The sequence below is a fragment of the Sceloporus occidentalis genome, unplaced genomic scaffold (genome assembly GCF_023333645.1).
Source record: "Sceloporus occidentalis isolate IW3139 unplaced genomic scaffold, rSceOcc1.0.p SCAF_24, whole genome shotgun sequence".
In the NCBI taxonomy this organism is placed as follows: Eukaryota; Metazoa; Chordata; class Lepidosauria; order Squamata; family Phrynosomatidae; genus Sceloporus; species Sceloporus occidentalis.
Genome location: NW_028317004.1, coordinates 822667 through 840427, shown reverse-complemented (window position 1 = coordinate 840427; position 17761 = coordinate 822667). Strand labels below are relative to the sequence as shown.

Below are 17761 nucleotides of genomic sequence, written 5' to 3'. Positions count from 1 at the left end.
CCTGGGCGCCTTGCTCAGGTGATACGTTGGGTGACGTATGGTTGCTGGGCTTTGGACCCCGGCAGCCTCTACAGGTGACGTGGTTTGTGACGCCCTTACCAGCCCTATAGATATACGGTGTTATATGGTTGGCTTGTAGCCAAGAATTTGTGGTTTATAACGTTTAAGAAATATGATAATGAGTGTCACGGTTGGGGATAATACTGGGATTTTGACCGTGGCCAAATTTATCCAAAATCGAACAATAAAGCAATTTTAATTACATACATTGTCTATGTGTCTTATTTGGGGAATGGGGCCGAAGTTGACGATACTAAGGTCATGTACTTGGTCACCTGTAAATCCTGGTCTGGATTTTAAAACTGTTGGAGCACCAGCCCACCCTGCTCTTCTGGATACTCCACCCCAGGGACCTATTACACAATTTACAAATCACATTCCTATAGTGTTTTTCTCTTTCCCTGGGGCTTTAATTTTACACGTAAGGGCACACAAAATTAGCCAAAGTAGGGCGTATATACCGCCCATCCACTACTGTACCGGCCTTTCTGTCACATAATATATATATATATATATACAAGTAGTATTATATATACAAATACTATATAGACAAATATTACATGATCTAATTAACATGTCAGGAAGTAAGTGTAATATTTGCTTGATTGATCGTCTTATATTCGAGGTTGTAATATATTCAGACCTTAAATAGAGGTCTGACTACAAGACTAACATTCAGATCCCGCAGCACTGCAGGAGACCTGGATCCTCCTTTCTGGCAGCCGGTGGAAGCCTGCGCGATGCACACAGAAAACCTCCACTGCTGCCGACACTTCCTCTGGGGCTTCTATGATGGAGCGCCGGCATCCAATGACCTTCCGGTGCTCCGTCAGTGGAGGTTTTCTGTGTGCATCGCACAGACTTCCACCGGCTGCCAGAAAGGAGGATCCAGGTCTCCTGCAGCGCTGCGGGATCTGGCCCCACTAGACACCATGGAATCTGAAGCACATGTGACAAGTCTAGGGATGCACTGGTAAGTCGGGGGAGGGTAAGAGGGCTTTCTGGAGCCACAGTAGCATATAGGGGGTTAAAAGGAGGGAGGACAAGTACCACTGGTCCCAGAACAGTGAGCCGCTGGGGAGATGGGCCAGCTGCCGAATCACCCTGATCCCTTTAGTTGTTGCAGGGTAGAGACTTCAGCTGTGACTAGGGGATCTTCTGACTCTGGTGTCATGGAGAGGCTGCTTTCCACCAAATGCAAGTAGTTCATCTCCATGTACCATTCCAATTAGACCAGCACTTCCAAGTCAACTGCCAGGGTCAGATCCTGGGAAAGCAGCAGCATTTCCCCATTGTCTCCGTACAGGCCCCATGGGGGACTCCAAAGACCATGTGAGGACTTGGCCAGCCGGAAGCAAAAATCATGTGCAGATAACCCAAGTGCATATATGCCTGTAAGTTTCACTTCACTGGTTGTACATGCAGTCCTAATAGTGGTACATACCCATTACCACCAAATGAATATTCGCAAAATATATAATATTCAAAGCTGGGTTAGAAACAGGACCATGCAAAAAAATCTCACCTAGGCTGGACCTTCAGGTAAAACAACATTTATTGGACTAGATTTTAAGGGCCTTCTTCTCCTTTTGTATCAGTTTGTTATTGTGTTTAATTAGCCCACTGATTGTAAAAGTGTCACGGTATCTGCTGGCGCTTTATAAATAAATGTAATTGTTTTTTTCATACATATTGTACTTTAGGTATAAATTTACAGCCCTTGGTATGTGTCACTGTCAAACAACACCCCAAAATATTTTCAGCAACATTTCCTGGGTACAGTAATACCACCCATACAAATGTTTGTTAAGTTGTTTGGGACTAAAAGGCCCCATTTTTTTCTTTTTCATTTTGTTATCTGCTCAGTCTGCTCCCAACTTTGAACCTGGCTAATTTAATGTACCCCATCAAACCATACATTTTTTAAATACCTCATGGGCATTTCAAATGTTAGTATTTAAACTTTTTTCTATGCCAAGATTTGTACAAAAAAACACAATATGTTTTTGGACTTTTTTTTGTACATTTTGTTGGAACTGGATGCAGTACCTGGAGCTCTAATGAGACCCTCTTGGAAACTTGTTTATTTTTTAATGGGGACCGCTATCTTGAGAGAGGCAAAATCTCTTGCAGTGGCCCCAGAGTTGGTTTTCGCTATTGAGGTGTTTAAGCTTAGGAGGTTATCTTTTAAATCAGGCGTCTGCCGCCATACAGTATATGGCAGATGTTCACACCCTGTGGAGGAGCCGCATGGAGCCCCTGCTGCAGATTTAAGTGTTGCTGAATGACTACAACCTTGACAGCAACAGCGTTTAAGTGAAGAAAGCTGTCAAAGAAGCCTCTGTGCCCTGGGTTCCTGGAGGGGCCTGGGGTCCAGCATCCTCCCTACAGACTATGGACCTTTGGGGTTTGGACATAGCTTTGGGGTACCTGCATTTTGGGAGGGGATTTATGTGTGGTGTGTTACTCTCCATTGGGTCAGGATTTACAGGACAGAGACTTCTATGGCCAGTCTTTGCATATTCAGACAGTTTTGGCCAAAAGTCAGGGAACCGCCCATGTTTACCATATTCCCCACAGACTACAACACCTACCCTCTACTGGGCTGAGTGCAAATACTGAGAAGTGTGCACATGAGAGCCTGATGGAGAACTATGTGTGGTTTGCTGTGACTATTATATGTAAATTGCCCCCTTGTACTATTTAGATACTGGTGTGTTTTAAAAATAAACTCAGTCCCTGTTTTACCTCAACACTAGTTCTGTCTGGTGGTTGGGGTAATATGCAAAGAGCTCTGTTTGTTTAACCATTCCTATGCTGGGTCTCTGGTTCCTGGGCTAAAGAAGCCGCTTCTGACAGCGTTTCCGTCACAAAAGCGATCTTAGATCACTTTCTAGGCTTATTTAATGCCATGACATACCAGGCACGTCATTGGTCGCTAACTGACTGTTGTTGCATCATGTTCGTGGCACGTCTTTGGTCATTACGAGGCAAGCTTATTTGAAAGGAGGAGCAATGTTACAACAAGAGATCATAATCTAAAACCAGAGGGTCAGAGGCTTAGGTGTAATGTAAGGAAGTTCTGCTTTACTGAGAGAATAGTAGATACATAGAAATCTCCCAGCAGAAGTGGCAGAGGCTAATACAGTGAGGTAATTAAAAGATACATGGAATAGACATAAAGCTATCTTCACTATGGGACCAGACAAAGGACTCATAGTGGTTTGAATTATTTACATAAGAAAACATGGGCAGACTAGATGGGCTGAATGAATCCTATTTTCCGTCAAATTTTACTTTTCTATGTTTCTACTTAATAAAATTCAAAGATTCCCTATGTTAATCTGGCCATAGGGAATAGACCACAGCATTTGTGACATATATCATGTACTTCTTGTATGTTTTATTGGAAGGCTTTTCATCTTTAATTCTTCCAGGAAAGCCACAGATACCGGGTGTTTAGGATCCTTTGCACACCTATGCTACATGCCATTATTTGATTGCATGCTAATTTGATAATATATAAAACTTGTAGAATTAGATGTCTGGCTCAGTATAAAACAATGAGAGTTATGGTATATCGTCTGTGTCTGGCTCAGTGTATATTGATGGGAGATATGTACCATTGTCTGTTTCTAGCTGAGTGTATAGTGATGGGCTGTTTCATTTCGTAAATACTAATGGGAGTTATACTGTAACATTGTCAATGTCTGGCTCAATATAAAGTGATGGAGTTATACTATATTACCGTCATTGTCTGGCTCAGTATATAGCGATGGGAGTTATCCTTTACCACCCTCAATGTCTGGCTCAGTACCATTGTCTGATTCTAGCTGAGTGTATAGTGATGGGAGATAGGTTGTTTAATTTTCTGTTTCTTGCTTAGTATATAGTGATGGGAGTTATGCTGTACCAATTTTTTTACACTGTTTAAAAGTTATGTTTTTTACTATAACAAATATTAGACAAGGAGTGAGGATGTAACCACAAGGGAGGGGCTTAATCATGAAAAGGTGTAGCCAGGTCACAACGGGCTATTCCAAATTGGAACAGGGCCAGGCTAAAGGCAGATAAACTGCGATGCAAAGGCCCTGAATGGTGGAGTAAGCAGGTACTTAAGGGGGAGGGTTGCACCAGGGGCGTACCTAGAGTATTTGGCACCTGGGGCGGATCCTGTATGTGTCACCCCCCCACACACACACACACTTTAAAACTGCATAGCTTCTATTGTTATATACTGGCACAGACACTGAAGGTGGTACAGTATTACTGTTATCATTATATACGTAGGGATTACGCTGTACCACCGTTAATGTGTGCATAAACATTGAGCCAGACAATACTGAAGTACAACCCCTATCACTATATACTAAGCCAATACTAAGCCAAACATTGATGTGGTGTAGGCCTACCATGTCAGTGACTGGCTTAGTATATAGTAGGGATGCACCGAAATGAAAATTCTGGACCAAAACTGAAAATTTAGAATTCACTTGGCCAAAACCGAAAAAACAAATACAAAAAAAAAATCAATAACAATATTAATATATATATATATATATATATATATATATATATATATAATTAACAGCAATCACAATCCTATCATGCCCAGGTTCTAGCATGTGCTGGCTGACTTAGCATGATAGGAGCATGATTGCTGTTTGCAATTATATATATATATATATATATATATATGTGTTATTAAATTTTTTTGTCCAATTTTGGTGTGGAAGTTACTTTTAATAAAAGTGTTGTTAACACACCAAAGTTGGACAAAAAAACATAACTGATAACAGCAATCACACTCCTATCATGCCTAGGCAGCCAGTACATGATGGAATCTGGGCATGATAAGAATGTGATTACAGCCTCCTTATGCCATGCTATCCCCCCACTCTTACACATCCATACTATCTGAAACCCTCATTCACAAACATTCAGCATAACATCCATCACTCTCATACACTTACTAATCGGCTATTTTCCTACCTTTCCTCTGTCACTGTCACTTTTCCTCCTCTTCGTTCTTCCTCATCTTCTTCTTCTTCTGTGTCCTGTCCTTCCGGTGCAGAGAGCGCGGAAGACGGTGGGCGTAGCTTCTGTGTTGTGTGCCGGGATTTCACATCAAGTCCCGGCGCACAGCCACAGTTGCCACGCGCAACGTTTTTGGAGACGTGCCGGCACCCCTCAATGAGCGGCACCCCGGTGGACCACCCCCGCCAGGTACACGACGGCCAGTCCCGCTCGCAGCCGCTTAGTTTTTAACTTTGCGGCTGCCTTGAAAGTTCATCTGCCGGCCGGCCCGCCGGCCCAGATTCAGGGCGGCCTGGGGGGCAATTGCAAGGGAGCGGTATCGGAGGTCTTTAACAGACCTCTGGCTCCTTTGAGTGATTTTAAGCCGGATGAGCAGCACCCGGTGTGGACCGCCCCCCGCTAGGTACGCTACTGGGTTGCACCCAGGTAAGCATATGCAGCTGGTCAGATTATTAGCATATAGACTACTGATTGTCCTGAAAGGTGACCTCTAGAGGCTACAACAGACATACAAATAAAAAAAATTAAAATACCCCACCCCACACACTCACAACATACCCAGACACACACATACTAACATACACAGACAAAGACACACATTCACACGCTAACATACCCAGGCAAACGTGTGAACATGTGCCTTTGTCTCGGTATGTTAGTGTGAGTGCCTGGGTATGTTAGCGTGTGAATGTGTGTCCTTGTCTGTTAGTATGTGTGTGTGTCTGGGTATGTTTATGAGTGTGTGGGGTTATTTAGTGTGTGAACATATGTCTTTGGGTATGTTAGTATGTATGTGTGTGTTAGTGTCTGAACATGTGTATTTGTTTGGGTATGTTTGTATGTGTGCGTCTGGTTGTCTTAGTCTGAGTATCCAGGTACGTTTGTGTGTATGTTAGTGTGTGTATGTGTGTTTGTGTCAAATGTCTGTGTGTGTTAGTGCTGTGTGTATAGTTGTGTTGGTGTAAGTGTCTGTGTCCAGCAGGAGAAAGTGGGCAGGGGATATTCAGAACATAGAACCAAATTATATGTATTTCCTTAAAATAAAATTGTCCAAGCAACAAATCTTATGTTTTGCTAAACTGGGAACGTTTTGATACAGCTGTGTAATTCTTATAGACAGTGTGTATGAGTAACTGCACAGTAATAAACAGCTGCATCTCTCAACTCCACTCTAGAGATGGTTAGTTTAGTTGTGTAGGAATCAGCTTCTGCATTAATTCTCCAATCATTTATACCTTTGTGACTAAAAAATGCTTTATAACCTCCGCATATCCGCAAAAGGTAGTGTAAAGGGGAGTTAGGATACCTTCGGTACCAAAAAAGACAAGGATAGCTGCTGCTTGTTTTGTAAGTACTAGTGATTGTAATTTCACCTTGTTCACTCCCTGTAACATAACGAGGCTGTTCCACTGAATCACCCCTCACAATTCCTGGAAGAGAGAGAATACACCTTGAATACTCCTTATTTATACAGAACAGAACAAGCTAATCACACTAAATTACATACCTGCTGATATGCTGAGTAAAATGCATGACCATTTAAAAAAACACATTCTGTATAATGGAGATGATGATGAAGTCACTTCTGTATTTTCAGTAAGTAAAAATATATGAAGAACAAAGAAATCTCTTCAAAGGTTCAAACTCACTGCATAAAAAATGCTTTTATTTACAAAGGAAGTGGGTTTTTATAAAGGGCTGATACCAACCCCATACTGTTTTTGTGGTTTGATGTTAATATAAAAACCTCATAAACAGTGAAAGATTATAGTTATGCACACTTTAATTACCAGTAGCTGGTACTTTGTACTGACTACTGGCTTTCATAGGATAACTTAAAGGTTTGCAGCTCTTCTTAGAATGAATATGCCGCTTGTATCTATTAAAAGTGGAACAAGGTAACCATAGGAACATACTAAGCAAACAGGGTAAAGCCATTCTTCCTGATCAATGTGCAATCAGCTACTAGTCAGTGTGAGAACTTGGGTAAACAGACTTTACCTCTTTCAAAAGATGTCATATAAATGGAGAATTGAAAATTAAAAAAAAATAGCATATATTGTGTTAATTAGTTATGCGTATAACCAACTGCCATAACATCCAATTTGAAATTGGTCCCCTAAATTAATTTCACTTAATGCCCTTAATCCCTTAAGGACAACGGGCGGTCCCTAAACCCATTGAAAACAATGCATTTTGAGACCGTACATGTATGGGCTTTTTCATTAAGGGGTTAAACAAATCTAGAACCACCCAGAAGGGGAAGCAGAAGGGGAACCTGAGTCCCAGCATGCTCCAGAGTCTGAGGGAAGGGGCGTGTACTGACCTTCATATGGAAAGGGTAGTAGTATTGCTATGGAGATACTATAGAAATGCAGCAACAAATAAACTTAAGACATCTTTTCTAGGTTAGAGATGCCTACCCTGATGCCTATAGCTGCTCCTCATATTCCTTGATTAATTATTAAGCTACCTTTAGTGTAATCTGTTGTCCATGAAGCTCCTGTTTTGCTGTTATTATTATACATTGTGTTTGGACATCCAGCCTGTTTCCTTGACCTAGAACCTTAGCCGCCAGTCTCGGCCTCTGCTGCCATTTGACGATGCCTTTTTGCCTCACGCTTTTTTGATTTTTTTATTAAATTTTTGATATATTGCCCTTGTGCACCCATTCACTCTCACCTTAGTAGTTCCTGTCTCTAACTGCTTGGAACAGTTGTCTCTGTTTTCACGTGTGCGACACCATTGCTACACATACGCAACAGTTAGCGCCCCCAATCTGTTCAGGATCTGCACCCTTAGCTCTTGTGACAATTGCTTCTCTTGCTTCTCTTTTTCTTTCTTTCAACAACTCTCTTACTGTTTCATGTCATTTGCATTCGGATGAAAGAAGGATCTATGTATCACCCATGATTGATTCTCGGGCCAGTGGCAGCTTTTTAGACTGCTCTGTAGTGGACCATCCTAGAATTCATACAAAAGAACAATCTATTCTTCTTCACGTTCAGTTGGTGGATGTGAGTCCTTTAATGTCTGGTGCCATTACCTATGAGACTCTACCGCTCACCTTTTGACTGGGACCATACTCAACAAAGTGGTTGATTCACCATTTTTTTTATTTTAGGCCTCCCATGGTTCAGATTCCATAATCCATCTATTAATTAGAAACTAGGAATACCGAACACACAAACATGGCTACTAATCTCCCTGGTCCCTTCCCCATCTAGCCTACCTTATCTACGCAGCATCGCAGAGGTAAAAGGAAGCGGAAATCCGTAGGTTCGCCATCAGGGGTTAAAGGGCAGTGCAAACGACTCTATTGGTTGCCTGCAGGGGCCTCCTCTGGCATCATGGACTTTTAACTCTTAGAGTGGGGAGACCAGTGGTCTCTCCCGACCAAGTTGTGGCACCAGGATTTTAAAAGTTTGTACGAGCGACTCTATTGGTCACCAGCAGGGGGCTCGTCTGCCATCAACCAATTGGTTGATGCCAGACGAGCCCCCTGCAGGCGACCAATAGAGATAAAAGTCCGTACGAACGACCAATAAAGTTTGCGCCACCAGCAGGATCTGCAGACAGCTGTATTGTGAATATTACAAAGGGAGGAAAAGAGTGGGAGGTGGGCTATAACTGGAAACATCTGGGGATTGAAATCCTGGAGAGCACATTGTGCGGGGATGTGCCGGCGGCCAACAAGCAGACCCAGGCAGTATTATAAGATATTCACAACCCCCCCCACCTCATACAGCTCGTACACCAAAGACCCTGCTTAGCGAGTCCCGGCTAATGCTTGTCTGCCTGGACGGTGTTTTCATACCCAACTAAAATAAAGAACGTGTCAGGCTCATACTTTAATCTCCAGCAGCCCCGGCTGGCACATCATCAATCTGCAATGCCTGGCGTGTAAACCCAAAAGAGCTTTACTGGGTTAAGTACCGAGGAGCAAGGGCGCTGACGCTTTTTATACATCACATATAGTGGGCAAAGTAAGCTTTGTTTCACCGGGAGGTATAGACACAGCATGGGGGTTAAAAGGCATTTCTGGAGGCAGAGTGGCATACAGGGGGTTAAAAGGCATGTCATGGGGCACTCCGCCTCCAGAAAAGCCTTATAACCCCCCCCGACTTACCACTGCTTCTGACTCCCTGGTGTCTGGTGGGAGCAGCGGGTGGAGGACGGCATTTCTGAAGTTAAAGGGGCCGGTGTGCACACACCGCCCAATTGCCATGCCTCAACTCTTCGTCCCACCCCTTTTAAGACGTGCGACGAAGTGCTGAGGCACTGCCATTGGGTGGCGCGGTGCATGCACGCCAGCCCCTTTAATTTCATTAGGCGCCTGTCACCCGGGCCACCGGGAAATTTCCCGGTATTCCAGTGGGCCAGTCTGGCCCTGGCCACACTAGTGTAAGTATTGCATTAGAGGGACTAGGAGAGGTGAGCTAAGGGAATATGGGGGGTGTTAATGTGCACAGCTCATATTTCTACCAAGATTGATCAAAGTGATACTTACAACCTGGTCTGTGTTAAAAAGGGGCATGAATGGAAAACAGCCTTTTGGTCTAGATATGGAAATTTTAAATGTACAGTGATGCCTTTTGGCTTATGTAATGTACAGCTACCTTCCAAGCCTTTCTGAAAGATATTTTTTGTGATTACCTGAATCTTTTCATGTTTGTCTAACTTGATGATATACTCATCTTCTCCTCCCTAGACAAGCGCCAAAAACACATGATCCAAGTACTAACCTGGTTTACGCCAACATCAATTATACGCAAAACCGGAAAAGTGCATATTTGATGTTGATTCCATCAACTTAGTGGATACATCATAACACCCCATAGTCTACAAATGGACCCCCATAAGGGTTCTGTCATGTTTAAATGGCCAACACCCAGTAACAAAAAAGATATGTAGGATTTGCTAAATTCTATAGGAAATTGATAAGAAACTTGACCCCAGTTATTCTACCTCTGACCTGTCTTACCAGACATACACAAGGTTTGAAATGTTCAGCAGAAGCACGACATGCATTTGACAAGCTCAAATCTGTTGTCTCTGAAGCTTCTGTTTTGCTGAAAGTGATACAGTGCCAGCAGCAGTAGGCCAATGGCCAGGCACTGACGAAAAGACACATCTAGCCACATGGTATGGGATGGAATTCCCTAAAAATTGGACCAATTGATCCCATGGAGTAAAGAAAGGGATAGAGCAGCAGCAACAAACTAAATACGGATTGCTGAGTAACTTGATTTGGGCAGATTGACTATGTTTACCTACCTTCTCTGTAGAACACTTTCGCTTCTGCCGACCTCTTCTGCTTCTTATTGTTCTTTATCTTCCATCTTCTCTCTTTTATCTTATAACTTTGTCTACATCTCCACAGACATACTCTTTAAATTCTGCAAAAATGGTGGCAGTTCTGCTCTCTGACAGAAAATACTGAAGCAGAATATATGGCCATCAGTTCTTGACCTAATGCCCAAGTACAGTTATGGTGCAAGAACAATAATCTGAAGCACACACTCAAGTTCACCTCTGATTGGCCCAAAAGAAGCAAAGGCTCCTTATGTGAATTTGATTGAGATGCTATGAGATGCTATGCTTTGAAAAGGCAGTTCATGTTTGACATTTTTCCACTGCAGCTGAATTAAAACAAGGGAATGTCACATAATTTGATCAGGCATTCCTTATGTAACAGCTTACCGATGCTCGTGCAAGCAGCCATTTCAAACGATTGGGCAACAGGATGCCAGCGATGCTGGCTTCTGCTGACATAAGGTCAGCCTCAGTTTGAAACCAATGCGATGACATTCTGTCACGTTCTACCCAGGCTGTGGAGCTGCATATCTCTCTCTTGCTTCAGTTTCCCTGTTTTGCTTCGATCCATTCCTGGATTTCCTTTTGCTCTGTTCTGATCTTCCATTCCTTGTTTCTGCTTCAGCTCTTTGCTTCAGATTTGTTTCGTTTATAAGTGTGCCCCACACATGTGGTCTGTTTGTCTCAGTCTCAGTCTGCAGTCTAAATGTTTGTCTCATTGCTATGTGTTTGGATTTCATGTTTGGTTTGTTTAGTACCTCTGTAGGCAGGATTTTAGCGTTGGAGTACTTTGGCGTAGCGGTGGGCTAAGCATTCTATGGGCATAAGATGTGACGGAATCTCCAATTGATATCAAACAGTCCTAGGCTAGTTTCTGTATTTATGTGTGTCAGTCGGTGATGTAACCTGTGGGGTGTCCTGTCCTGTCTGTATCCCTGGTAGAGGGGTGTCCTGTCTTGTTCATGTCTTGTTTCATGTAGTGCCCTGTATTATGCATATCTTGTCTGGTTATGTTTATTCCTTGTCTTGTGCCCTGTATCATGTATATCTTGTCTGTTATGTTTCTTGCTTGGTCTCCCTGTTCCTTGCTCTGTCCTCCTTGCTCCTTGCTCTGTCCCTGTCTCTTGCTATGTTTTCATTATATAATCTGCTTAGCTGCCATTGTCCCAGCCTGCAGCATCCTGCACATGATTCTAGTGCTATGTCTCATGCCTGCTCCAGGGTGCCTGCAGGATATCTCCAAGTTTAGTTAGGATTTCCGCATCCAGTAATTTTTGTTCTGCTCTGTTCTGGACTACATCTGCTGCTATGTCAGGGCGCTGGTATGTGGCTGCACAACCTTAGATGCCCACCCGGGTGAGTGCAGTCTAGAGGGCGCGGGCGGTCTTGCTGGGGCTGCGGGCGGGAGCGGGCGGTCAGGCACTGTACCTGCGGGTCCCGGTAATCTCGCGCAGTCCCGCAAGGCTGCCTTCTCGCTGCTCCCTTACAGTGTCTCCTATCTTGCGCCGCCCAGGAAGAAGGCGGAGTCACATGATGTGACATCACTTCCCGTGACTCCGCCTTCTTCCTGGGCGGAGCAAGAGAAGAGACGCTGTGAGGGAACAACTTGAGGGCAGCCTTGCGGGACAGTGCGGGAAATCAGGTAAGGAGGCGGACGTGATTGGCCACAAATGTGGCGGGAGCGGGCGGGATTGGCCACAAATGTGGCGGGAGCGGAACACCCACATTGCGGGAGCGGGCGGGAGCGGGATTAAAAACAGCGGGAGCGGTATTAAAAAAGCAGCCCCGCGCAGGGCTCTAGTGCAGTCGCCCTGCACCAGGCCCTGTCCAACTCTGCTCCTGCACCGTAACTCCTGAACACTATCTTTGGGCACTCTGGGTCTTTACAGTCGTCTGTATTGACCCAGTTTCCTGACACATACCATATTAATTAATAAATTAAGTGCCTAAATCTGTTTTATTATAGAGACTAGTTGGATAATCTGAAATGACAAATAAGCAAAAATGGTGACATTGAAAATTTTATTTTTTTTTCCTTGAATTTTGCCAGATTTTTTTTCATTCTAAAGGATAAAAACCTTATAATTATCAAAATAGGTTAAAATCCTAGGCATATTTGGTATTTTTAAAATCTGGGCAAATACTTAAATATATTTTGGGATTTTAATGTGTTCATATTAAGTACCTATACATAGTTATTATAGGTAAAACATTTTTCACATTAGTTTTCCCACTTTCAATATATTTCTTTTTATTTTAAATGATAGCTTATATATATAGGAATACAAACTGTGTATCATTTGGAAAAATAAACTAAATAAGTGAAAGGAGACTATGACTGAAACAAACATAGCAAAATTACAAAAATGCTTTAGTCTGTAACACTACAGCTATGTTAAACCGCCGTAGTCCTTAAGGGGTTAAATGGGGTTTTGACCATACCTATTATCCTAATGCGGCCACAGCGGCAATATATAGTAATAAAATATTAGTATAAAAATATATTGTATACTTCTTGGCACTAGACTCTTAAACATCTTAGACTGTATATTTTACAGAACATGTCCATAATAGAGCATAGAATTGTTTAATGAGAAAAAACTTAAGGCAGCATTCATTCTAGTAATCAAAACCCTATTACTGAGAATGCTGTATGATGTAGTTTAAATTGTCATATATGAGTAAGTTGCTGCAAATTGAGTAATGGTTCATCAGTATTAAACATAATGTGATGTTACTATTAAATACTTATGTTACATGTAAAGATATTCTATTCAGTTTATACAGAGAAAACATCAACATTTTTATTTGGTTGCATAACTGTATGCATTTAGGTTTTCTTATATTTTAATTAAATCCTTTTTAAAAAGTAGTGTAGTAAATAGCTTTTGTAAATCAGTGACATCCAGTGTTTGAGAAGATAACAGGCTTTAGTAGGGTACTACCGCACTGTACTGCTCATTAGACTTGTGCATCAGGATTAGTATGAATTGCAAATTTACTGAATTTTGATAAATTTGGCAAATCACACAAGTCGCAAAAAAGGAAACCAGACCCCCCAAGAAGTGGATGAAAATTAAGCAAAAAGCTCAGAATTGTCGTCCGAAATTCATGGGCCCTTTCACTCACACGCTCATTCTTGTTTACGCTCTCATGCTCTCTAAATGTTTCCCTACTTCTCTGCTAACCACTCCCGCTTCGGCCAACCACTTTCGCTTGTGTCGACCAATTCCGCTACCGCATCTTCTTGTTCTTCATCTTCTATCTTCTCTCTTTGATCTTCTATCTTTTATCTTCTATCTTCTAATTGTGGTACTTTCTGTGGAAGTTCACCTTAGAGCAAAATCGCAGCACTTTCGGAGACCTCCTCTCACCCGATTGTAGGATTGGACATAACATGACGTGAACCTCAGCTAAAATGGTGGTGGTGCTGCCAGTGACATGCTTTCACTTTCGATCCTCCAATTGGGTGGGAGGACGTCACCGACAGCACAGCGATTTTGGCAAAAGTTCCTCTTAGGGCGCTGCCATTTTGGCAGAAGTTTGCACCAGGTTATGTACAAAGATAGAAGATAAAAGGTAAAAGAGAGAAGAACAAGAAGATGCGGAACCGGAAATGGTTGCCAGAATTTCCGAATTATAAATTCCCCCAATTTTTGTCTGAACCAAATGGGCAGGGAACAAAATGGGCCAAAAACAAACCAAATAAAAATCAGAATCGTTTTTGGCTTCTTTGCATATGTCTACTGTTTATATTCAGGGGACAACTATCTAATTAAATGCAGGAGATTCAGTATACAGTGGACCCATGTGTACATTTTGTGAAAAACAGTGACATCTAGTGTTTGAGACAATAATATGCATCAGTAGCATCCTGCTGAACAAGTTAATTGAGTCCACACCTGTTACAGTATAAACGGCCTGTCTTCATGTCTGTCTATCTATCTAAAGGATAAAGTTTTCTAAAGTTAATATAAAGTTTTATATAAAAAAGTTAACTATGTACTGTGCTACCTTTATGTTATAAAAATGTGACCTACATATGGTAATGTGGAAGCCTGTGTAAAAAATTCTGACCTAAAAAAATAAAATGAGAGGTTTATGTAAAGAGAAGCAACCTGTTTTCATCACTGTGTAGTATTTTCAATAGTACATTAACAGAACATGAACTTTTGTTTATGGATGGTGTGACTGTAGTCTTAAGTTTTTAGTGAAAATGATAGCCCACTAAAAGGTATCTCACAAGTCAGACCCTTTCGCCTTACAAAAGCTACCTAAACAGTTGTCAGCTGAGGGTTTTCAATAGGTAATGGTGCACAACAAATCTACCTAATAATTGCAATATTTTTTCAAACCAATTTATATCCTTGTTAAGGAGAGAAAGAAGATTATTTTATTGCACATAACTAATTCCTAGATGCTCATATGCATTTTGGAAAATTGCAGTCTTATGTTCCATATGATATGTTTGTCTACCTTTATTTTAATGCACTTGCCTGAAGTATAGTACCATGTTGTCATGCACGGTGGACTAGAGGAGAAGCTGGTGCAGGGACTGACCGCATGGAGCCAGCTTTTGGCCTCCCCTGCCATTATGGGTAGGTAACACATATTAAAGGTTTCTGAGGACTGTTGCCATTAGTCATAGGAATCTGTGTCCATTTACACAATTTGGCATTACCATGTACAAAATTATAGTAGTTGTAGGACCACCACTAAATATTTGGTATTCCACCATCCTAGGGATAGACCATCACAGAAAAAGAGATTTTGTAAGAGTAATGGTGAATATACAATGTCCCACCTAGAGTTTCTGTACTCATGCTGAAGGACAACCTCTTAATTGTTACAAACGAGTCAGTGATTCAACTCCCAGGAACACAATCAGGTAATTTGTTCTAACTACTCTGCCTTCTGTAAACATTTAGTGCAGGGGTGTCCAACCTGCGGCCCTCCAGCTGCTGCAGGACTATATTTCCCATAATGCTCTTTCAGCTAAGGGGCTGGCTAAGGAGTATAGGAGATGTAGTCCTGCAGCAGCTGGAGGGACGCAGGTTGGACACCCCTGATTTAGTGCATGGTACTTTGTACCTCTTTGCAACAAGTCTCTTCTTTCAACCAAAGTCTCTTCTTTCACTACTTGGTTAAGCAAATCAAAGCAAACCTCCAAGTAGCCAAATTAAAATACTAGAACACATAGAAAATATGTTAGCTAAGAAGGTCTTTCCCTTCTTGTCTTCTGGGAATTGTCATTCACCTGCTCAGCTTTGAAACATTGTTGCACATACAAATCTTTTCCCTTCTAGTGGCTTTCACCATTGAAAGTATTTGAGTTTGATGCACATTTCTATAAAAATATATTGGTATACCGGAAGAGTTGAATGTCAGTGACTTTAGAACAATGTTCTACAAGGAAGACTTAGCAGAAGCTCTTAAGAAAGTGAGGTTCATTGGGAATGAAGGAGGTAATCCTTTATTTTTCTCGCTGTAACTGCTACAAGGTAAAATATTATTAGCATTTAGGTTAATTAGAACTTTTGCCAATTTCCTGTGTGACTCTACATACAGTACAATGAATTATCACAAAATAAATCAACCGTGGATTTAATACAAAAACATTCATTAATATATTTTTTCATATTTAAAAGTAAAGTTAAACATTTTTTCTGTTGATTGACCAAAACAAAATGTAATTTTTGTACTGTTAACAAAATGTAATGGTAATAAAATAATATACAGATCATAGAAGTTAAGGGCTAGTGAGAGTTACATATGCTTAGATTTGTAACAGGGAAGTTATGTTCTTTATTCACTGTGTCGCTCACTGCACAGAAGTATGTTCCAGAGTCAGTGAGTTGAGTCTTTTCGTTTCTCATGTGGAAGGATGTTTTGATCTTATCATGCTGACCTGAAAATCCTTTGTTTCCCCCTGGCATTAAGTCATTTAAGAGCAATGATGGAGCTTTTCCAGGATATTGGACATACCAGAAAACATAAGGGTAACCAGACACTTTGTAGGTACAGTCCAAAAAGACAGCCTCTCCCATAAACACAGATTTATGTAACATAGTCTGGTTAATGGATTGTCCTGTAGTTCCACCTGAAATAAAGAAAACAATATTAATTTACCCAGCAATAACTAAAACAGCAGGTCTCTAAGAATCACAATAACAATGTTATAAATAAACTAGTATTTACAGGATCCACCTTTACAGATTACTAAATGAAACTGACAGCTTTTCTGATCATATGGATAGTACTATGTTATAATAAAACAAACCTATCAAGAAAAAACAGTGGAGAACGCATATGATGACAAAATCCATCTTGGTATCTGCTGTACACATCTATGACTATCTTTGCCTTTTTTTCTTTGTGTTTATATAGATGTTTGTTCATTCATCTTAATTCATGTTACTTCCTGCAAGAAAATTGTGGTCACAAAGTATATATATACCCTGCAGCATTGAGCTCTCATTTACAAGCGTTTAGGCTGTGCGTGTCTTACACAAACACAGTTAAAACACAATGGTAACTGTACACAGTGTAATGCACTGTGCATAGGCAGTGTTTTTATGCCAAGACAGAATTTGACAAGACGAGACCAGAAAAAAATTAGACTGTCCCAGGAAATTCAGGACTATTGACCCAACATGGAGAAACTCTTCTTGATGTTCAAGCCCCGGCAAGTAAAAAAATGTAACAGAATAAGGAATGTAAACATAACATATATAAATATACCACTTTGTAGTTTAAAACATTGCTTTCCTGCAAGAGCTAAACTCTCAGGAGAACAATTCAAGTGGCAGGCACGTCATGGGATTTAGTGAGCGTAGAAAGCAACCTACGATTGTTTTCTTCGCTCAGCTGGTGTTGCTGCAATGCCTCAACCTCGATGCATCCAGCAAAACCAAAAAAAAGGGGGCCCTGTATGATTGCTATATGCCTTTCAATTATGGTGGCACTTGGGGACCAAAAAAAAAAGGAAGCTTAGCCAGTGTTGCTGAAGTGCCTCTATATACAGGCATTCAGAAACACAAAAAACTGTCAGAGGCCCCATTTGATCATTTCTTGGAGCATTTAAAACAGCCACCTGATGGACACATGCTGCCTCTAACAACATGATGGCGCCCTTTCAAAATGAAAAAGTTCCCAGAGAGCCTATCCAGGTACTGTGGTCAACCATGCAGGTCAATGGAGCCCAACTCACTAATCACTATCACTATCACTAAATATATAAGGAAATATGTCCAAAAAAATATCTTTTTATAAGCAAATCCAAAAATTGGCGCTGTATCTTCCCAACAATCCTGCCATGCAAAGAGTTAAAATACCAGCATTTGAAATA

The 17761-nt window shown here is 41.4% G+C and overlaps 1 protein-coding gene across 1 annotated transcript in view; it reads right to left on the bottom strand.

Annotated features, from left to right (window-relative positions):
• The window catches only part of LOC149300458 (T cell receptor alpha chain MC.7.G5-like), a 110022-nt gene extending 101841 nt beyond the window's left edge, over window positions 1-8181 (bottom strand). The window contains exons 1-3 of the mRNA XM_089484981.1: window positions 8165-8181; window positions 6888-6976; window positions 6232-6527 (exon numbers count right to left, since the gene is read on the bottom strand). Of these exons, the coding sequence (XP_089341107.1) occupies window positions 6232-6527; window positions 6888-6976; window positions 8165-8181 (402 nt within the window). The remainder of the gene's footprint in view (window positions 1-6231; window positions 6528-6887; window positions 6977-8164) is intronic.
• Window positions 8182-17761: the final 9580 nt, after the last annotated feature.